Genomic DNA, 24,710 nt, shown 5'->3' on the forward strand with positions numbered 1-24,710 from the left:
AAGACTCTCAGCTGTCTTTGAAGATTTATAAATGAGTATGGGGGACGCTTTCCAGAGCCTTGTATCCAAAGTGGTGCTGGAATTTTGCAGCTCCAGCCTGCCCTGCAGAAAGCAAAACTTTATACTGAATGAAGCACTGTATCTTGTGCTGATTCCTTCAGTCAAAGAAGAGACAGCACAGATGGGAAAAGTTCACCACTTCTGTAGAGAAACTAGAGTACATTGTGCTTCTTTACATTACACACCACACTGTAGGGCCAAAAGGCAAAAAAATACTTGCCACCCATCACTGAAAAAATCAGCTCACTTTTCTCCACGCTATCACAGCCCCCTGCAAGGACTAGGTCAAATTTTACATCCAGTTTTGCAAGCCGCATTAGCTTGTGTTTACTAATGAAAGGAATTTAAACCCCCTTTAGGGCTTTATCACGGCTATTAAGAGTGTTCAGCCTCTTACAATGATGTGTGCACTCTGCAATCTGGAGCACTGGAACAGCTGCCTCTGCATGAATGAGATAATTTTGCTAATTGTGCACAGCATAACCGAGGTAAAGTAATCCATTTTGCTGTCATCTTAACTTCTCTCTTTTCCTGAACTGCTGGGAACTGAATGGGACGAACATGCACAAGAAAGTGCCATTGCACTTTCCTTAAATATTTTTCTTATTTATAATTTCTTATGTATTTTCTTTTCTTATACATAATGTTTAATATACAGAATTTTATTACGTCTGTAGCTCCAGTTATATACATAGTATAGTTCTTCCAGAAGACCACCACACAGAAAATCTCATGTCACTTTACTTGTTTGCTGACTGCACAAGAAATGGAGTTGGATTACAGCTCTTCAAGTTGTAATTTCTTACTGTAAAAGAACTCATTTATCAGTATCATACATGATATATATGACATATCATTTATGATTACGATTTGAAACAAAGAGCACGCATACAGAGCACACATTAACAAGTTGACAAATCATATCCTGTTGATATATTATAGAACTCACAGCTTCCATTTATATGGAGTCAAAACAACATAAATCACACATTATAGACAATTTCTGGTTATTATTCTCTCTCCCCCATTCTGAAGAACAATTCTCAAAATAAGGCTCTGTGACCTACTTGTTTGTAAAATCATCCAGAAATTTGCATGCTGAGCTGAACCAATATCTTCATTGATTTCAAAAAATTCCACTAGCCACCACTACATAAAAACATCAGTGTAACACTTTTCTTAATCTAACGTTACAGAAGCATTCTGTATGTTCTACAAGCACATGAATTCTGAGGACAACAGTCTTTTACAGTGGGAAGTGTTAAAAACATGTATACACATCAGCAACATTGACTTTCAGTGATAATAATGAGATCTAATACCAGTGCTTCAACTTCTATATCCTTGTCACACACCTCCTGCTCAGCTCTGACATTCAAGTGAAGCCCAAAGATGTCTCCACTAATTCAATAGGATTCATTCCTAAATACGCTTCGGTCTGCAGATTAAGTACACTTAACAAAGCACTCAGCAAGTACTGAAGAGCAGTATCAAAGCTTTTGACTATCAGAATGAACAGTTGGTTCAAAAGAGAAGTACAGTTCATTATGTTAATATCAACTCTTAATTTACAATAGAATATGTGAGGAGTATGCAAAATAGCAACAGATCCTGCTTTGCACAGCTCCCAAAAATCTTTTCCACAATGTTGATCTCTTCCATAGCATAGAAATCACTGCATACTTTTATCTGACCTAATATCAATTACCAAACCACATAAAAGTAGAAGTGCAGTAGTCTTGACTTCCTCTTTCCTTCACTATGCCACATTATACAACATATAAGCTGAACAGTCATTGCTACCTTTCTATCCAGCAAGAGATTAATAATGTAAGCACATAGATCTATTCCTTCATTAACTATCAAGGATATAAAAATATTCTGTGCTCATACTGTAGTATATCTCTAAAGTTATGATATTTTCTAACCTTCCTTCAGGTACCAGCTACATGACAGGGACAACTGCATTCTTTCAAAAAAAAGAAAGGCATTTCAGAAACTTTGTGCAATTGTGTATGGTGCCGTTCTGTATCTTACCACTCCTTTTCCTACAGAATTTACTATGCTAGCCTTGGGCACACTGCCCCTCCTATCCAGGAGCTCCTCTTTCCCACTCTTGAGATCACTCAACCTTATGCAAGAGTGAGACAACTACATATGCATGTGGGAGGAAGACAAGGGAGTCTGGGGTAAGAGGATAAACTTTTTAATCATCTGAAAAAACAAAATTAACAAGGACGACAGTGCTGTACTTTAACAAGTAAATACATCATATCTACATGGAAATCAATCAAATGCTGCTTTAAGAGCAGAAGCATTATTATTTTCACAGAGATATAAAAATAGTCCATGCGTCCTGGCTAAAAGAATATATATGCCACATATGATATGAAAGTAGGAAGCATCCTATGGAAAAACTCTCTAACTGAAATATTAGCAATATTTCAACTCACACATTGCAACCAAACTGTATTTTAATAATCTCAGTTTAAAAGTATTTTGACAAAGAGCCTTGGTCAAATAAACTACACTAACATTATACATGGTTGTCAAGTCAACTGAAAAAATATTTTTATCTTATAAAACCTCTCAAACTTGTTTAAAAACCACTGCCAGTGGTTTTTTTTTTTTTTTTTTTTTTTTTTTTTTTTTGTGATATCATGCAGAAAGCTGGAACAATCTACACTAGATTTCGAAGATGATCCTTGTTGATGTTTAATGTGCACTAGGAACAGTAAAAAGAAAAATCCCTTAGCTTCTTTGTGCTTACAACTCAGAATTAACAATTCAGACCCCTGGAAGTAGGAGACAAATATTGGTTCCATTTTTCAGTGAAAAATGTAAATCTTTTACACTCTTCTATCACTGCAAATATGAAAAGCTGTATACGCACAGCTGGATTCAAGATAGATGACAGCATCTCTCCCTACAACCAAAGCAATAGTTTATATTCTTGCAGGCACAAAACGCATTCCTGTGTCAACCCACATACTGAAAATGTACTAAGTACCACACTTTGATTTCATTTGTTTATAGCTGAGTATTAAGAAATAAAAACTCTTATGTCTCGACAAGTGGTCCTCAATCACTATGCTATATTTAAATAAGGTAAAGGAGGCTACACACAGATCTTCTGGGAAGAATTAGGTCTGCATTATAAAATGCTATTGTATATTTCTTCGCACTACAGGTCTGCAAAATTCTCAAACACATACTACATCCACGGCATCAAATTTGGTCAGTGACCCTACACCGTTCAGTTGGAAAATTTTTTAATTTTCCCTTATTTTCGTTTTGGTTTACAAATAGCAGATGATGACCTGATTATCATCATCGCATTTCACTTACATGCATGGTATTGCGGGTGAGGGATAATGATGCTATTAAACCTCAAATAGGTAATGCAGGCACAAAGACTGACTGGTATTCAAAAATGTAATTTAGGAGAAAGTAGTTGGGAGAGTTCAGATAGACCTAAAACAGTTCTTCACAGCTATCTGTTAATAAGAAAATTATTTAAATTAAAAAGATAATAAAGAATAGAAGCTATTGTTCAGTTTTACAAGGTCACTAACCACAAGAGAGACTAGAAAAGAGGGAGAATAGGAAGGGATGGCTTAGTAAAAGCATAAAAGCAGGTACTCAAGGAACCAGGGTAGTTTTTTTGAAAACTCAGCAATCCTAAATACATTCTCAAACCCTAAAAGATGAAAGTTTAGCCAAAGAAATGTAAGCAGCAGAGGGATGATGAGTGTAAACTGCTGATCCAGTACAGCAGTATCAGTTTAATCTCATGACAGAGTGAGAATGATTGAAAAAACTCACCCTTTGTGCAGGAGACAACTTATCTGACATTTAATAGCGCTATGGTTCTATAATTACTCCCATAGCAATTCTGTAATTACTCCCAACAATTTTTCTAATCTGAGATTTTGTGCATCACAAGGATGTAAGTGAAAATAACACCACTCTTTCAGCTACCACAGACAGGGAGCGCACGGATACTTTGTCAGCACTTGTATTGCACATTTACAACAAAAATCTGAAGTGTTACCATACTGTTATCCTTATAGAGAAGATGATGTTGTAAACAAACAGCCGAGGAACAGGCTTATATATGCTATTTTATTTAGTTAATACAAAGAGTATGCATGACTATAGGATTTTTTTTTAATTCCTCTTAGTGAAATATTGTTTCTTACTCCCCCCCCATTTTTTTTAAAGTATTTTAAAACATACAAGGAGGGTTTCACAGACTATTGCATAAATAGGATAAGATACATGGTTCTATTTGTAAATGAACTATTTATGCTGAAGTGCAAGGAAAGGCAAGTAAGCTAGCTATAGAAAAGCTGTGATGGTAAAAATGCTGGAGGCAATTTCTTTTGGAAAAACTTGGTCTTTAAAGGAAGAACATGCTGCTGGACATGGAAAACTCAAGTTTATTAATTACCTGATTAAAAAAAAAGGGGGGGGGGAGAAAAAGAAAAGAAAAAACAAGAAATATATTTAGCCAATCAGTGTTGGTCATTCCTGGGACTCTAAGATGCTGACAACTTCAGATTACATTTTCAGTCTTAAAGTCACTGATTAATACAAAACATATACTAATATACAGAAGTTACTCTGTACAGCATGCTGCTGTCCAGCTGAGTCTGTAACTTTTGCTGAACAGCTGCCTTCCTCTCTCTCACTCCAACCCTCCTATTACCAAGCTTCAACAAGCTGCATCCAGACATAGCATGGTGTCATGGTGCTGTGACTTGAGTATATAAATAATTTAAAGCTTTGATGTGACAGTTTTATTTAGCATCATAACATGAAGCTACACATGGCCCCTTGCTGGATTTTTTTTAAAGCAAGTATATGATGTAGGGAAAGCATTCACCACCGGCAAATAAGATGCCAGGGCTATATCCTGCAAACTGAAGTACGTCAAGATAAACAATTATGTCTGTGGTTTATGTCTTTAATTCTGTGCCAAGAAAAACCACGGAAATACAACATGTCTTCAAACTCAAAAAAATATGTCATTAGGGAAACAAAACTTTGAGCTATCATCTACTCAGTGAATTGCCAAAAAAGATGTTCATCTCCCTATTAATGAAAAACATGGATGCTATTTACATGATCTTTTGTCAACTTTTTCACTGTTATTTTAAATGATCAGCACATCAACCAAGGCAACGCCTTCTGTAGGCTGTTGTTCAGCTATTAACTGTCCAGTTAACATATGCTATTCTAAGGAAAATTAACTATAGATCCATCCTGGAGAATTACAGTCCAGCAGAAATGGAAGACTTGTTATCTTGCTAATAGAAGACTTGACTATCTTCTAAATTTCAAGTAATAAAATTGCATTATCTTGTTAACTTTCTAAAAAATGCCAGTGCAGTGCCTGAAAGTGTGAGGTTTGCTAAACAGTACTACTTCACAGTGACTAGCCTCATTTCTTCCTGAGCTATTTCTTTCTTCATCTGTCTAGCTATCAGCAAGAGGCTAGTCACACTTGTTTTCTGTTAGGTGTGGATGCAAGGTGTTTGGAGAAAATAAGATCTATCTTGAGCCACTGTTCTTAGAACATGGCCTGAAATGGCTAGTTTTTCATGGGTTTGAAAAATCACATACATTTTCCTGTTTCTACTGAACTGAAAAAAGGGCAAGTGGGAATGCAAAGTGCAGAGTAAACTGCATTCTCTTCTGTCATCTCTACTTATGTATATGTTTTGTTGGAAAACCTCCAGACCATTGGGAAGTTTGGTGTGATATACCAAACTCTCACTGCTCAGGCAGTAATATCTTCAGCAGATGTAAATTGGCATCATGATTTTGGAGCACAGATGCCTGCTGTGGTAGGCATGCAGAAAGACCAGAGGCTATCGATTTTTGAAGAACATCTCTGCTAACACATGCAGGTTGACTATCAGAACTAAGGCAAGGTCAGGGATAGAACACTACACTGAGTGCTCTTTGGGGGACAACGCCATTTTTTGCCACTGCTTTCAATCTACTATTTTTGGAGGAATATTAGGCATATCAGCAAGACATTTAAACTCCTAATAGATACTTTTACTTAATTAAAATAAGTAAAACATTAAAGAGAGAGAGGGGGGGAAAAAAGGGCTTTAAAGGTAGCTCAGCGTACTGTGCTTTTTAATTATTATTATTTTTTAAAGAAATTGTTTTGAACAATTGTTTTGTAGCTTAATTCTTTTCTTAACCTGATAGAAAGAATTGCAGTATTTCTTTGGACAATTCCAGCATAAATCTTGTTTGGGGGAAAAAAAAAAAGTATCGCAATATGCAAAATGAAAATCTCTTCTTACTTTTTATCAGAATAACAAGCTAAATAACAAAGAAAAGTGGAAGTATTGTATCTTTGTTGAGCGTAAACGAGAAAAGATAGTTTCTAAATTAAGCAAGTAGTACACTTCATAGATGAAATTTCCTGTAAAGTGAACACTTTTGAACTATCAAGGCAGCAAATACTACCACAGCCAGTAATATGATACCAAAAATAGTATACAAGTATGTCTATGTTATATGCAGCTATCCACAAACTGCAGAGGAGTGTATCCATTTCTCTGTAAATCTGTTAATGATACAAATATGTGTATGCAAAGGTTATTTTCTTATAATTTGTTCTGTATGTATTTTGAAAATAATTTCAACTTTGCAAACTGCAACCATGCTTTTCAAATTAATATTGCTCAAAGTTAGGTCCCTGCATTTACATTTAAGCTGACAAACAATAATTTAATTTTGAACAAAAAACTTCGTAACCATGGAAATCAGTCAAAATACTTCAAGCTCAACATCTTTGAGAGTCAGGCTGCTTCTATATTTAATATCTAAACACATGGATATTTATATATCTATAGGTACATTCATATCTGTATGTAGCCATCTAAATTTAGACTGAGAAACCTAGCTTTGGACACCTCTGTCGAAAAGCTTCTGGCTTGGTGGCGCTGAAGAATGGTGTGAAAGGACCATCTGATCTAAGAGGAGAGTAAATTTAAGGAAAGAAGCAATAGGAAGAAAATGAGGGAGGGGGTGACATTTGAGAGGAGGTGACAATGACAGACACTTCCCCTACACCTTCTATCAGCGTCCTTAAAGCCCATGGGGCCAGAGATTTATGAGAAAAAGAAGGAAGCAGGAGATTACCTGGGGACAGATTACCAGCCCAGGCAGTAGCTTCTTTCCTCCATAGCAGTCACTGCCATGGGAATGGCCAACATTGTCGGACCACAAGGTAACTTGATTCGGGATGCTGGGAAGCAAGAGCCCTGAAAGAGAGGGCCTCCAGAGCTATTGTTACCAGCATTATTAAATGAAGGCTTTATTAAATTATCATAAATGGTGCAACTATACTGACACATCAGTTCAGTATATATCCTTGGTTAAGTAACCTATACTTTGCAAATATTTTTTAAGTCAATCATTTATCAAGAAATCAGAGTTGACTTAATGTACAAAATGTTCTCTCTCTCTTAAGAAACAAACTTCCTTTAAGAGAAATGCTAGCAAACGCACAGCATACAAATGATAGGTATATTTGGAGATTTTTTTTACTATTTGTTTCCTAAAAATTTACTGACTCATATATTATGCTTATTACTATTGAGAACTTCACAGCAGGGATTTTCTCTCATTAGGAATATTCCAAATCTTAGTTAGTCTCTTTCCTTCATACTAGTATAAAACTTCTACAAACCATGAGGAAAAAAAATAGCCAAAATTTTAAGAGGATGTATTCAAATTAGAAGATACATGTCTTTCTGCATAAGAATTGGAGAAAGAAATAGATAAATAATGGCCCCAGCTTTATATTAAGCAAAGGGGAGATATAAATGTGTAAAACAGAAACAAGAAGTTCCCTACCAACAATAAAGTGATACTTTAATGCCAAAATAAAGAAAAAGCCTTTTAGGTGCCAAGAAATTAACCTCCCTTAAGCCTCCTAGATCAACAAATTCAGAAATCCCATTGGCTCTTAATTTTCTAACTAAAATGAAATAAGTTATTTAAGTCAGTGGTTAAATGTTATTGAAAAAAAAAAAACACAAAAAAGCAAAGTCACAAGCTTAAAATTCATACTATTTCAGAGGAGAAGACCTGACATTGGAAAAAGAATACAGTAACCATTCAAAACATTACTAAAATAAAATATAGTGATGTTGATCCCAGTCGTTTCATATTTTTAGTCTACCGTTTACCCAAATCAAAAGCATGAATACAGGACTGCAGGAGTAACTGGAGAAACAGGCACTACTGATGCAGGCAGTTACACATGCTAAAACATTTCTCTAACTAAGGTATCTCAAAAGACAACCACCTACAGTATGAGCTCTTGAGTACTGGTTTTAGTTTATAAAATATTCTGCAACAAACTAAACCTGTATTTATTTCTGCAAGAAACAGTTAGGTTTTTAACTTCGATAATTGTTTACCTTGCTCATTTCAAGACATTTCATACAGTGCTCCAGTGCCTTCAGATCATCTTGTTCCTTGTTAAACACGAATTTAATTGTAAAATCCTTTTTTTCGCCATATAAATCTCAGGATAGTCCTTTCTCAAGTTAATTTAATGAGATCCTGACTCTAAACGTAGCAACTCATTCACCAAGACTAGCAGTCAGTGCTGAATTTAGAATCACCTTTTATTATGATTGATTTTATTAAGTTTGTTATCATATTTTGGAATGTGATCACAAAAAAGACTGGAAACACTCATTAGCATTTCCTAGACTCACATTTAAAAGTCTCTCCATGTTCCACTGTATTTCGTATCGTTGTTTAAAATAGGTTAAAATAGGTTATTGGTTTGGGCGTTATCAAATAGGTATTTGAAAACATCCACAGATTTCTTGTTTGAAAATGCAAAATACCTGGTAGAATATCCTAAATATTGAAGGAAGCCATATTTCCTACTTCACAAAAAACTTCCCAGAAATAAAATTCTGATGTGTATGAAATTGATTCCAAGAAATATCACCAGTATGTCTTTCATCTATGTAGAACAACTTCCAGGATACCCTTGGAGCACACGCTGATTATGTCACATGTGTTCTGAGATACTGCAATTCACATATATCTTTTGTTTCCCCATACTTAAGAAGCAGGCACACTCCCATACACAGCAATCATGTAAGTAAAATGAAAACATACAAGTTATTTGGCAACTGAAATAGTATCATTCCTTCTCTTGTCCTCTCAGTCCTCCATATGGAAACTACATCTTTTAATCCATTATCACTTATTTTTATTCTGTAATATGACACCATTATATCATTTCCTAATTGCTCCTTAGATTTATCATAATAAGTAGGATTTGATTATTCAAATCCATTAATGCATTACAGGTTTTTATCTCTGATAACATAAAAAGGCTCTAAATATGTTTCAACATGGAGCTCAAAAATTAGTTGTTAATCTACAACATTATCTGTCCGTGTGATTAAAAGCGAATCTGCTTCCACATATATAGCACTAAAACAAAGGCACTACATTATTACCACATAAAGATTAGGTTTCCATCGTGTTTCATTCAAAATATTCATGTTTTAATTCTTTTTCCGTCAACCTGGCTGTAGCTCAATAATTAACGTACCTAGTTGTTTCTTTGAATATTTGTAGTTTTTCCTCTTCAAGCAGACTTGGTACCGATCAGTTACATATGCCAGGATTTTTTTCCCTACAGACCAAAGGCCTGTTTCCAATTCTGTTTTTTTTTTTTTTTCTCCCAGTTTTAAGCAAATGTTAACCAATGCAGTATGAACAGAGTTATCTAGATATAAATCTGGGCTAACAAAGCTATGAATCAGAATTACATTTTCATTAATTGTTCTATTACTGACTCACTGGAGAAGGTGATAAAACCACAACACAACACTTAATAAATATCCATGTATCAAAAGTATTTAATATAATTATAATTGCTCAACTGTGCTACTCAGCAAGCAAAGCTAATGAAAAATGTTCTAAAACACTTAACGTATTTTGTCTGTAAGGAGCAATCTAATAAGTTGCATTTTAGGAGTGAACATCATATGCGTTTGCAAAAATGCAGCTATATACCTCACAGGGTATCTAAAAATTCCATGTTTAACTAGCAGCGTGTCCAGCATGTCCCAGTGGAGGCATAAAAACAGTAGGAAGTTAGCAATGACTTTGGAGACAATATTATGCTACAAAGTACACCCACATATTATGTATTATACATACATTCTATGCATCCATGTGCATACGTACTGTTCTAATATGCAAATATACACTGTGCATCAGGAGTAAAGAAGATTTAGGGGTGGAGGGGGTATGCCAAAACCCAGAATTGTGCGATGGATGGCAGTGACATCGCACGTCTGCACAGCAGTTCTACTGCAACTTTACAGATGATCATGAGATTTCATCAGAAACAAATGAATTTCAAACACACAGACAATAGTAAGGAGTTTGGTGTGTTAACACAAACCCTGCAAAAGTAAACTGCTACATTTTTTCAAAGGTACTTCAATGATATTCCTCAAAATAATGACAAACTTTTGTGAATGTATTCATTTCTTTATGTCCATATTTCCTTACTTTCTTAGGTTGACCAATGAAAAACCGCAACATTTATTTTGCATGTATTTTGAATTTATTCAAATAGTACATTACAGGCAATTATATTTGTGTGTTGTACAGGAAAAACTTAAGGAGTTTTGCCTCATATTTTCATTTTGTTTGAGAACTAGCTTTTGCGTATCCTATGCTGTTTGAAAGGTCTCTCTTCACAATCAGGAGAAGCTAAGATGGTTAATGATATTAGATAAAAAAGGCAGCGATAGTCAAGTCACTTCATGATCCAGAAGTTTGTGAAAAATTTCTAGAACACATGACTCATATTAAAAGACTAAAAGATTTATAGCTGGTCTAGATGGTGATCATTTAATCTCCACTTCTGTGGAAGTTTTTAACAATGGGCAAGACAGATCTCTGTGAGAAATACCCTAGCTGCAATTGATTCTCCTCTGGGCAAAAAAATACTTAGGTCCTTCTGAGTGGGACCTCCATTCAAATGTTTATCTCCATTTTTCTGTTGTTGTTTTCTCTCTCCATTCCCAAAGAGTCAGCTACTACTAGTGTGCTTTCTTGCATTCAGTAGAGTTGGATCAGCAGATGAGATGGCCAAGCAGAGAAAACAACTCTCTGAAATACCACTTTACTTTCTCCTTTGAAAAAATCTATTTTAGATTACAAAAGTTAAAGACTCTGGCTGCAAAATGAAACTGAGACCAAGCTGAGTGTGAGCGTTTTGCAATGCAGGGTGCCTCTCTGATCTATTTTCACATTTTTGTGACATCTGTTTATATATCTCTGGCTATCTGCTCTCTCATTTTCATGATAGTCTTCCCAGTTTGTATCTACATGGCTTGTTTCTAGCCTGCATGAGGTTGAACTTCTGGAAGAAATGCATGGTTCAAATAGCACCCTCTCCTTTACTACCAAACAAGATTCGGTTTATTCTTCATTTCCATTGCTTTCAAACGTCTATCAGAGTACACATAGAGAAATGCAATGTTTTCTCTGAGGACATCCACATGCCATTACTGTGAGAATAAGATGACTGGGATCTGACCATGATGCGTATTTCCAAATTTCTTTGAATGAGTACGGAGGGATTTGAAAGTTCTGAAATTTTACAGTGTATTCTGTATTCACTTATTAGCAACTGAGCTTTTCTGTCCTTCCGGTAAGGTCATGCTACATCCTTTCTTTTCCTCAGCCCCACAGCAAAGCAAAGCTATAAAAAGATTCCCAGCTGAGGACCAAACGCAACAAGGGCCAGAGAGCCTGGCTTGTACAGCAGCCTTGGAAGACCTGCCAGGACTATTGATAACAGCTACAGTGGGCCTCCACATCAACTTTAGCTTGTGCTGGATGCTATTTTGCATCCAGCAGCCGTTAAGAGCTTCAAAAGATAGGACTGAAAGTGCTACAAGACAAAACCCTCTTTATAAGATCAATATCCTACATTCTCAAGTCTGCTTATGCAGAACATATGCATCTCACATAACTTTGCAAGATCTTTATAACTCCTTCCCGTTTTCCAAAAGCAGGATTCTGTATACCAGAATTTCTCAGGAAGCATAAGGTGTTACATTCTTTTGTTGATCGAGATGCCTCTTTTTCCCCAACTCCAGTAACTCCATTGCCAAGCTTTATGCCCTCTAAAAAGATTTTTATTGTGTAGGGCAAAAAGCATTACTTACTGTTCCCTAAATAATCTGATTTTATCATACCTGTTTCAAAAAATTCGCTAATTTACTGCATCAATGAATTTATCTGCAGACCATATTCACCTACTGTTTCTTTCCCCTTATCCTTGGTTTACTCTCAAAAGAGCAAGTGTATAGGAAATGAGTCTTCCTCTATCTCTCCCTTCTAATGTTGGCAAACACTACAGCGAAAAAAGAAGGTGACAGTGTGTGGCTACAAGACACCAACAAATCTTTCTTTAGAAAAATCTTTCATTTATCATAGCTATCACTCAAACAGGCTGGTTTCTATTAGCCTAGAGTTGCTTTCTGCAGTAACAGAAACTCAAAAAAAAAATTAATGTCATTAATTTCAGCCCTTTTCTCCAAGTAATATAATTGCACTGAAATTGCATATTTTGCTTCCATGAGAAATTTTAAATAAAAATATTTTAAGTTCTAATCCTTTTTTGTAATCAATTATTTGTTTCAACATTAGACCTCCATCATCAGACAGCTTTGACCAAATTTAAACAACATCACTTTTAATCAGAGCATTTATCTGAAGGCACCCAACACTCAACTTTCAGAGGGTCTGAGCTTCAAAAGATTTAACAAATTTTTTTCCATTGTTATTCTGTAGTGCTTTTTTTTATACACTAATACCTGGAACAGTCACTACAGGTAAAAATGGCAGATTAAAATTCTCCCCTCTGCTTTCTTAATACAAACTTTCTTGTTTATTTTTCTTTAAAAAATACTGAACCAAGAACTGAATACAACTTTTATTAACTAATTTGATTTGCAATGGATTTTTTCCACTTTTGCTCCAAAGTGTTCCTCATGGTCCATGTAATGACTAAAAACAACAAATCATGAAGGATATTTTTCTTCACCTTCACTTTGTCCTCCTTTTCTATTAAGGGGGGGAAAAAAACCAAAATTAATGTTGCAATGACTGATGGCCATTGTATGTTTTAATGGGAACTATCTTGAGAATGCCAAACTCAAGTAAGGGCTCTTCCAACTCATGATCTCATTAAAATGTTTGTTGGCAACAATATTCAGAGCTGGATCTGATACATAATACCACAGTCCGAAAAGAAAAAAAAATCTGGAGGCACCTGTTTTTCCTCTAGACTTAGTCCTTCCAACTAGTCCAATTATTGTGTAGCTATAAAGATTTCTGTGTTACTCAGAGCTGTAAACATATTCTTGACTTACATACTATATATCAATACGTCACTACTATTATTAATAATAAAAACATGGATTTCCAAAGCTTTTAATCAAAATCAAAAGCCACCTTAAAAGAAAAAAGGAAAAACACAAGTACGCAATCAACAAAAAAGTCAAACATAGTCACTAATATTATACTCTAACAAATATTAGGGCTTGTTATTTGTGTACTTACTTGTGACCCATTTCATGGGCAATGGTAAAAGCAAGATTCAGACCATTGTCCTCTGCAATAATACATTTTCGTTTTTCACTGCACATTCCACTCAAATATGCTATACCTAGGAAACACAAACACCATGATCAATTATTTTTATTATTACTACTAAATGCATATATGAGGTATCAGAGGCCCCAAACAGGACTAAAACCTGACTGTGGTCAGAACCATCCAAATACATAAACAGGTACCTGCAATGGCTTACTTACTCATAAGCTACAATGACTGATTTCAGCACAGAAGTGGATAAAGGTGGAAAAGAAATCACAAGCAGTGCTAACATTACCTGATTACACAGACTGCAATGTGCAGGAAATGTATTGTTTAGTGTTAAGTGTTGCTAAGTACCTTAATGCTACATGATAGAACACCAATATGGATACCAATATTATTGTAAATGAAAATAGATGTTTACAATCACAGTACACAAATCTGAGCAGGTATTTCCTCTGAAAGGCTCAGAAGACTAGAATGTAAAATGTACAAACTTTCCCATACATTATTGTTAAGTATGAATATGGTATTCAGCATGCTATACGATTCAAAAAATGCATAAAATAGTTGAACGTCACAAAACAAGTAAAATTCTTAGTAGACTGCAGTCTGACAAAAACATTTATTATAAACGTTAAAATACTGCTATTATCTAATACCTAACTTTTTCAATAACTAGAAGCCTAAAAGGTAGACTATTGATTTCAAATTCAAGTTTCCAAAAAGCAGAACGCCTGTAACTTCAAAATCAGGACATGGAGCTTAATTTGTGTAACAGTCATTTTTTTTTAAGGCATAAATACATTTATTGGGGACCTACATTAGCCACTCATTGTTTGAAATCTTGGAGTAAGCAATCAAAATGTTGTTTCAAGTGTCTGGCCTAACTCCCAGGAACATCCTTTCACAGGAACGGTGCCCTCTAGATTAACACATTTGCTGGATGTTTGGATATGAAGGTCAAGTTTGAAACGTTTGACAGTGTTTGAAATTAAGTCATAATTAGCATTCTAAGTTATCACATCACAAGATAAAAGTCATTCTTCTTACGATCCAAGTAGTCGTCATTCTGCAAACACAATGCCTCATCCAAAACATGAATTTCATGTAGTAGCCCTATCATTAGTCCAGCAGTGTCGTTCTCAACAGAATTGGCTGAAAGCTTTTGGACATAGAGCTCATATGTAAAAAAATATATATATTGTTCAGGACTGAACAAAATAGATTTGAATGAGGTGGAATATTTTGCATTTTACTATTACTTTCTCAAAGAATGGAGAAAAAAATGGAGTAAGGGCAAAGGCAATTGAGACTGTAAAAAAGGGCAAAACATGTTCAAAGCAAAAAAATTTAAACTCTTCAAATGACACCTCATGCTAAGTGTCTAAGTATAAACACAATTTATATTAACTGTTTTGAAAATGAGAGAAGTAAAAAAGGCTCTGAAATGTAATATTTTATTCCACACATTATGTCTCAGTGGCTGAAATAAAAAGAAAAATTCAAAAAATTGCTCCAAGAGTATTTTGTGTCTGGTAGATCCACAGGCATTTGCAGGCATTTTCTTTTAGGTTTCCAGTTTAGCAAGTAAACTGAAAAAAGAAAGAGTTGTTTTTAATGATGTAGCTCTGAGTAGGAGTAGAATTGATAACAGTACTGAAAAGAAGCATACGTTAGGGCTTGGACTTCTGCCAACACCAATGAATTTGCAAAGTGCTGAAACAAAACAGAAAAAATCTCACTATAGACAAAATGCAGTGCTGCATTTTGAAGTGTTGTGGGCATTCCTGTTACTGCAAAATTTCTTGAAGACTGTTCAAAAGTACCTTCCCTATGGAGAATGGCTATCCTCCACTGGATAAATCTTAGGTGCCGAGAACTAAGGAAAGGGAATTCGCAAATTTCCCTCTGTCTGCTGATGCTGAAAATCAGCTGAAAACTGATGTTCTCCAGTCTTTCTAGGGAAAAGAAGTCCCCTGGCCTTCTCTCAGCCTCTGAAAGGGCAAGGTTCAAGTACGTGAGCAATATCTTTCCAAACCACAGGATGAGTACTATCAGTTTCCCATGTTCTCTCTATCCTGCCTGCCCTGAGAGCATAAAATATCCCTAAATTACTAGGTACACTGCAAGTTTCATACCTATCATTCAGAAAAAGCAATAAGCAGCAGTGAGCATTTTCAATGACACCCAATATATATGACCAAGACTGTTTTTATGCTCGACATTCTTAGAAGGGAATTGATTATGCTTGATCTTTTTTAGTGCAACATGTGAAACATAAGACCTGCATTTCATTTAGATTAAATTAGATTTCTGATTCTGGAAACGTCCAAAAACATCAAATGCAATTAATGCTTTATGACTTTTTGCATATCAAACAAAGTCGACCTTATACACGAAAGCCACATCAAACAGCAGCTACTGGATGTAGATCAGCCAACTACTAACCGTGAACTAGTTTCATGTCTTGTCCTTGGTTATTAATTTCATGTGTAGGGAAAAAGAAACTGACTTCAGCAAGCAGCTGCTCTTGCTTAGCTCTCTCAGCATTAGGTAAAAGAAAGAATTTCTTCTTTAAATATATGTATGTTCACTGCAGCTTCCTGTGGCTTATTAACACAGCTGGAACCCCTCCAAGGTTAAATCCACAAGAAAAAAAACCTGAACAATTGCTCTCTTGTTATGATTAAGCTATTCCCAATGAATCCCTGGGCTCACCGCACAGCTTCAAATTAACACACTTAGCACCTGAAAAGTGCTGGCTAGAAAGCAGTAACATCATCTCGCTGACCGTTTAAGGAATGAACCTATTATCTATCTGCACAGCAACCTGTTTCAAAACAAAAAGCAGCACCAAATGGATACATGCCAAATGTAAATTATTAAAATGACCCGACTCCGTGGATAAGTATTTCTCAAGCTAATGTAAAGTAAAATATATGCAATATCAATTAAGAGAGCCAAGCTTTACCATTGTACACTAGAGGATTCACTGCAATGACCACATTTTCTTATCAAGTACATAACTATCCAAACGAAATACGTGTTGCTTCAGAAAAGTACTACTCTTGCCAAAGTCAAAGCAGTGCTTTATCACTACTACCACTACTGCCGCCCATGGAGATGTTTTACATTTCATGCTATGTAACATCATAATTTTTCTTTAGAGTGTCCTGCTGTTTTAATTAACATACTCATCACATCCTCAACACTATTTACTGTATCAAAATAGACATCCATTTACAACTTTTCTGTTGAAAAGCCCTGTTCAGCTCACAGAGGTACTATCTTAAATATGTTACCAACTGAAGTATCTATCAATCAAGATTGTGAAAGTTGACCAAGATGAATAACAGTAAAAGAGAACAGCTACCCAGTGTCCACTGCACCAGCTAGGTAAGGTAATGAAGCACACCAATACTAATGAATGCACATTAGACATCATTTCAAGCACGCTAGTATTTTTAAAGGCAGTTCGTGAACAATGGTCCTATTTTTACCACGCGTACCGCTGACATTGCCTAAGTACACATTATGAATAAAAATAATATAGAATCTCCTAGAAGAAAATTTCTTCATCCTTCAAAAACAGTAGTGTAAGGTAATGATAAAATACAACTAAACCTGTAATGGACAGAAGATGTGCAGAACAACTGGGGACAATTTGAACCATAAATATTTCCAAAAAAATATTTGCTTTTCACAAGGTGTCATGCTACAATATGCAACATGGTCTTAGTTTGAATTATTCGATTCAGTAGGTAAGCTACTGCAATTGAATGCCCAGGTACTCTCCCCTTTGATACAAACATAAGCATTTGAGTTGGCAAGTTAATGGATCCATGAGTTTAAATGGAAGTACTGAAGTGGACTTGATTACTTCTAACAATTTCCTTATTTATTTATTTATTTATCTTTAAAGCAGCCCAGATGCTTTCCTTCAGGAAAGGAAGTAAAAAGCTTTCCACAGGGCTAACCCTTAAAAGCCTCACTAACACAAGCTGCTCTGAACGCCATACACTGAGGATTTCCAGGGGGGAGAAAGGGTGGGGGGGAAGTCTTGTCGCTTCTTAGTGAATCAGCAGCCCTGAAGCACTCAGAAGGCAGCAACCAAACCAGCACATTTAATAAGCAGGAATCTCAAATGCAAACAGAAAAGCCTAGAAAAAGATTTTTTTTTTTTGTATATTGAAAGAGTGATAGCTATTACATACATACCAGTATACCTATACATATTCTCTATATATTTATACCGATGCAAGACATTAGCAAAAAGAATAGGATAAAAATGAATCAGCTTCTGATGCATCTTATGTAAATAAGTGTGCACGTAACCCAAATTTCCATTACCTTGTTTATGTAAGTCGTCTTAGAAAAAGTAAAGGTTCCAGAAAAATAATTTATCAATATGTAATAAATACATGGTTATGTGTTTAACAATGGACTATGAACTTTAAGGAAGCTGCTGCACTTTAATCCTTAAGAGTGGGGGGAAATTCTAAAAACAGGGACAGAATATCAATGTATATAGATATGCTAAACATGCATGAAGAAATTTTGAATGTGCAATTGCACAATTTTAGGTCCTTAGTTATTGCACCTTACTAACAGTCCATAGCTGTTCAATATGTTATTACACAGATGGCGCACCTGCTGGAAGTTACTTGCTTTCTTCTAAAATGTAGTCCACACAGAAAATATCCCTTCTGAGATTAATAACGAACATCCTGTTGTGGCTCAGAGACCAACTTGGACTAACATTCTGCCCCCAGCAGTAGCCAATGGCAAATATTTCCAGAGACATTCTACAAACTAGGCAGAAGCGAGCTTTCCCCAGCATCCACTCCCAGCCTTTGCTGACAGTGCTGTAGGAACCCCCTGAGCTAGAAGCTACTTCCATACTATCATCTGTAATAGCAACCAAAGCATTTATTTTCTATGAATTTGGCGACTCCTTCTTAACCTGCTTTAACGTTTGGGTCCATAAATGCTGTGGCAAATAGCTCCAGAATGTAATTGTGCACAACCATACATCTTTCTCTGTTTTAATTATTGCATCACGAGTACTCTTGCTGAAATATAATGCTCTATTAATCTTTTCCAAGACATTTATGTCTTTAGAGATCTCCATCAGCTACCTCTATGACAAAATTTCTAGTATATATAGCCTTTCCTCAGACAGAAGCCTACCACATCCTTTCATCATCTTGTAGCCATCTGCATACCTTAGCTTTTCTTGTTCCGCTACACTCTTTCTGACACAAGTGGCCATAGTGCATGTGTAGCATAAATTCAAAAAGTACTGGAATCCTGTTTTTCTGTGGTTTTCTATTCTTTTCTAGTCAGTCCTAAGTCAGTTTACACAGCTGATCAGTGAGCTGATGCTTTCAGACAACTGTACATGATCATTACTTTTGCACCTCTAATATAGAAATAGAAGAAAACTTAGATCATGAATAATTCTAGTAGAAGACAAAGAAGTCCTAAGCCATTCTATTCCAGAACAAAAGGTAAAAATCACAAGATACACAGTAATGTGCAATAAAGATCTTCCTTGCTTCATACTTTGAAATACTGTCACAATGACAGAAAAAATAGACTTAATACTTCTAAGCAATAACTCATCCTTCTTCTGCTAACTCCAGCTGGTTTGACCCATTACTTTAACTTCCTCACTACATGATTTGCATAAACAATTTTTCTAGAGACTTACAGATGTTTGTTGCATGTTCACTGTTACATGGCATAGAAAATTATTAATATTCTTGATCACCATTAAAAAGTTTAATTTTTTGGACAAAAGTAGAAAAGTCTATTTTAAGACTTACACAATGAAGGTTTCCACTAGATAAATTGTTAGCGTTCCTTATGAAAGCTTCTAGATCTATAACATGTGACTTTGAAAAGAAAACTCTACATTTTTGTGTACATATACATTTATATTTTTCCCCTTTTCTGATCTTTTCTTAGTTCATACAAAAAATTTTTTTCTCCACAGCTGATATACTTTGAGCTTGAGCTTATTTTGGGGGGAAAAAAAAAAAGTTTACCTTTTTTTAATTTCATTACTCTTCACAGAAGCTATGTTCTTTCAAAGAATGGGAGCAAAAGTGATACTGTTCTACACAGCATCCATGCAGAGTTGCCCTTCTCTAAAACACATTTCCTTCCCTATTGCTCTCAGTTTGAGATACGTCCTGACCAGGGGCTGGAAACCAACCTAGTCTCAGAGCATATGGTAGCTCTTAATCCTGTCAGGAAGCAAGCAGGAGCACTATGAGTATTTGGGATATGAAGTGGCTATCTGTGTTTTATGTTGCCTAGTGAAAGCCTGAGAGACAGAGGCATTCTTGAACGTGGGAAATTCTTTGTGTTCTTTATAGAGAAAAGTTATTCTTCAGATGCTCTTAAAAAGAAATGTTTCACTGTAAGGACAGTAGAGTAACAGGAGAAAACGACTATCAGTCCTACATATTTCCTTTTAAAACATTTTTGGAGAGCTAAAACATCTGCCATAGGGGAACAGATATCTTAAATGATCAAACTACTTGATGACCATTTTATCTGCTGTGGTTTATTCAAAAGTCTGTAAGGAATGGATGGCATAGATTTAATGATGTCTTTTCACTGTGGCAAGAATTTAAAACTGGTTATCTTTCACAGAAAGAGGGGAACAAGTTAATATTCTAGCCTAGTATAAATACTTTGTGCAAATTTTTTTTAGAGGTTTACAAACTTTGAAGCAGCAGCTTCTGCTGCAATATGACTTTAAAAGGAAAAATAAGGGCCGCAAAGCGTAGACCAAACTCAAAAGGGAAATATCTTTGCCAAAAAGGCAAGTGGAAGTTTAGTTTTCCAAGAATACCAGAGTAGGGTTAGTCATACAAGAAATTACCTTTTGAATACTTGCTAACATTAAGTAATATAAAGTGACTTCATTTTATGAAGGGATGACCTTTTCTAATAATTTGTTACAGCTTTGCTATTGTACACTTCGCTACCTGTGCCAAGCGTTTAAATTACTTCCCCCCCCCCCCCAATATAAGCACTATTTTAAGCGTATCTTTATCAAAACTATTAACGGAAAGGTTTGGTTGGTTTTAAAATACTTTAAATGTCTGGAATACATCAAACATTCATTATATTTTCAAGTAAAATTAAATAAAAAACCCTCCTCATTTAATATCAAGGGCCCTGGTCCAAGGAAGCAGGAAGCGCACTGCACAAAACAGTATGTTAATGAGTATGTTGATGCAAGTGTACATTTTAGACTTCCAGAGAAGACACATATATTGTAAGGGTACTTTAAAAGTTCCTCTGCTTTGATAGACTACTCCAAAACTAACCTTTATTTTCTAAATGGAAATTTAGATAACTTACGAAGCCTTTAAAAAAAAAAAAAAAAAAAAAAGTGTTGATCTTAAAACTTGAGCATATATATCACTGAGGGGATTAAATGCTTTCTGTAATTTGCCCAAAAAAATAGGAGGCAAAAACAAAAATATTTCTTGCACTCCTATTTCAGCGCAGATGCTGGCTGTCTCTTATTCTGCTGCTAAGAAAATCTGACACTTTGCCCATAAGAAATTTCTACAAATAGGTATTTTTATGCTATGTAAGCTGATCCAATTAATTGTCAAAACTGCTTTCATTCCTATAAAGTGTGTTTTCACTTTGAGATGTCTAAAAGCCTCCATCTCTGTACCCTTGGGTCAACATACGTTAGCATCACAGAGTAAAATGTATAATAAAGATAACCAAGAGTTATAATGGCACTCTATCCGCATAGCAAAAATATTCATCTGGGTGCTTCTCTCTTATCTCGCTTTCCTGGCAGCTGCATTTCAATCCTCCAATTCATGTGGTGTGTAGCTGCTAAAGCCACCCTCCTGCTTCGCACATCCCTGCTCACTGCAGCCCCTTTGAGCTTTTCTCTTGTCTCATTCCATCCCATCAAACCACTTTTTTATGAATGTGCTACCAAGGCTCATGTAACATCAACTCTTTTCATATTTGCTCTAATCATAATATATTACCAATGCCCTTCCTGGTCTTACAAGAATTCCAGCCTTGATACCCTATTAATTTGATTTTTCTATAATTTAATCCATGCCTTCTTCCTCTCCTGCCGGTACCACGCAACAAACAGATCAGAAATCACTCACGATGCTGTATCATCCTCATGCCAGAACACCTCCGTCCGGCTTGTATTCATTTCCATCACAAAATGTGAAGAAAACAAGACAGTTCTGCTTTGCTTTGTGATTTATTTCATCTGTGGTACAGAAATGACTCTAATGAATAGTAATGTAAAATTGCTAGTACCCTATCTTTATTTTTTCCTATTCAGCTATTCCATTCCTCTTCATTATATAGACAGTATATTTACTTCTGCATAGGAAATAAGTTTCTTGGAGATGTCTACCAGAAATTCACACACTTTGACGTATTTAATTAGTAAATATCCTTACGTACTGTGAGCAGAATGTTCCCTGAAAAACAGCACAATGGTATAGTAATACATTTCTTCCTTTTCTGTAATCTGATTCCTGTAAATCACATTTCACAATTTCATGCTTAATTTCAAAAATATTTTTATTTATTAAAATTATCTAAGGATTTTTGTGTATATGTTGTACCTAAAATATAACTTCTTAAATTTAAGATTCCACAATTTAAAAAAAAAAGTATGTAATTTTGAAAGGTATTTTTTAGTATTGGAAACATTTTCAAATTATTATTATTATTATTTGGTAATAAAAAAACCAAAATAGTAGAGGGGAAGAATTAGGCCAAGAAGTGTAAAAACCAGAAAAAACAGTATCTTATTCCATCCAATAGATACTATAGCATCAAAGTTTCCCCAACTGAAATGTCCCAAGAGATATAATGCAATCTTTTTGCATCTTCACTACAACTAAGTGATTAGAGATATGTCTCTAAGCCTATATAATTTTGTGATGTATCAGCATACATAACGAAAACAGTTATGCCTTCTAAATAAGAGTAAGTGCTAACTGATCAGGGGCCCAAGTTGTGCCTGCACCGGAAAAGCTTCTGTAAGACCATGTCTCAATGTTCTTGCAAACTGTTTCCAACTCAAACATTTTTGGAGCTTTTAGGATGGTCAACAATAAGAGTTTAGACTCTATGAAAGCAAGCTGAAACACTGGGCATCAGGTCTTTCCTCCATCAGGGAATCCATTATTTAATTCTCTTTGAAAGCCTGCAAGAAACAAGGTCATCAAAAATTAGAGAAGCCTCCCATATCTCAGATGTGCAGGGATAGACCCTGACTATTCCCTGCTTGAGCAAGCAGAGTACGGGATGACTCTCTTGATGAGAAACTCATGTTCCATTCATGGTAGGGTATCCATCATCCTGAAAACATAAAACCTTCAGTACAGACTGAAAAGAGAAACACAAAGTAACATGTTGCCATTTAAATATCATAAAAGGGAGCTATGAGATGGATTCCAACAGCAAATCTGCACAAAGACGTTAGATGAAGAGTCAGCCTAGCCCTGGCCCTCAGTTTCTTCCTGCTTGTATTTGTAGGGCAGACTTTTCACTGTGTTTTGAAAAGTTAGATGAGGTTGCATGGCTCTTCTGCAGTGCTCTCTACAGATATGGAATCCTTTTCCTTTCCTCCTTAAATGAAAGACCTACATATCACTGCGTATACATCCCACACTGCAGAGAAAAATAACGCATTTATTGCATAATCTCTCCAATTCCATCACGCTCATCTCTTTTCCATTAGATAGGTGTAAGACACAGAAACTGATGCACTGGTCAAAAGGACCTATTTGGCCTCTCTTATTTGGAAAAAAGATGCGGTAAAACAGAATCAGATTTTTCAGTGTGAAATATTACACAAGGGTGAGTACTCTACCCAGACATTACTTTGTAAACATTTCTTTTGAAAGCATAAAATATTAGAAGCAAGCATATCTAAAAACAGCTAAAAAAAGATTCATTGGAGAAATGGCTAGGTAGTTAGGTAACAAGTACGTCTTACTTTACAGCCATATATTTTGAATGTCTTTAATTTGTACCAAGTTTGACACCAAATATTATTTTGTTTTTAAAATTTAATTGTACGCATATTAGAAAGTTATAAAATAATAAAAAATAAAAATTACTATACAATAATCCTTTATATAAAATAATATAGAGCATATATTAGTATCCTAGAGTATATAGAGCATATATATTGACTATAGATGTATGGTTATTTATAGTGTTGCCAACTTGCACAATTCAATTTCATTATGAATGTACACAAAGTATTTCATCTAAATATTTTTCACAAAGAAATACTATAAAACATAGGTATTCAAGTTGTAAGATCAAGAAGAAAATGAAAGATATTTTTAAAAGCTCATATCGGCTGGGGTTTGACCCTGTTTTTCAACAGTTCAGATAGACCAAAGGACACAGAACATAATCCACCGCTCAATGAGTGGCGCATAAAATCACTACTTTTTATTTCTCTTGCAATCTGATAGCTAAAACTGGACCTTTTCTGCTGGTGAAAGAATTTTTGTCAGCAGAAAGATGAGCTTAGTAGTCCACTGCTGTCCCAATTTGTGTCCTGCTGCTCTGCCCTAGCCTTGACATGACCTTCTCTCATGTATGGTGGTAGTAGTGGTGTGATGGAGGAGGAAGCTGTGGTGCCTGGAGTGCCTTGCATAGCAGGAGCACAATTTACTCCTACCAAATTACTCCTACCACAGACAGGGAGAGCTCCTCCGAGGGTCTCTGGTGGACGTAGGTTACTCCGCACTCCAGCAGCAATGAAAAGGAACTTGGTCGTTCCCAGCTTTCATAACACGTAAGGTGAGAAATCCCTATCCCACGCCTACTACTGATTTCATCAGAAAAGGTAAAATAAAATATGAATACATCTTTGCTGTTTACGTCTTAGATTTCCTTAGTTCAGGGACGATTTA

The 24,710-nt window shown here is 35.5% G+C and overlaps 1 protein-coding gene across 3 annotated transcripts in view; it reads right to left on the reverse strand.

The window, feature by feature from the left end:
- LOC112991247 (A disintegrin and metalloproteinase with thrombospondin motifs 19) overlaps window positions 1-24,710 on the reverse strand; it is a 149,331-nt gene that overhangs the window by 61,677 nt on the left and 62,944 nt on the right. For all 3 annotated transcript variants that reach the window (XM_064500944.1, XM_064500943.1, XM_064500945.1), the window contains one exon: window positions 13,717-13,822. In XM_064500944.1, the coding sequence (XP_064357014.1) occupies window positions 13,717-13,822 (106 nt within the window). The remainder of the gene's footprint in view (window positions 1-13,716; window positions 13,823-24,710) is intronic.

This window comes from Dromaius novaehollandiae, chromosome W, assembly GCF_036370855.1.
Source record: "Dromaius novaehollandiae isolate bDroNov1 chromosome W, bDroNov1.hap1, whole genome shotgun sequence".
Classification (NCBI taxonomy): Eukaryota; Metazoa; Chordata; class Aves; order Casuariiformes; family Dromaiidae; genus Dromaius; species Dromaius novaehollandiae.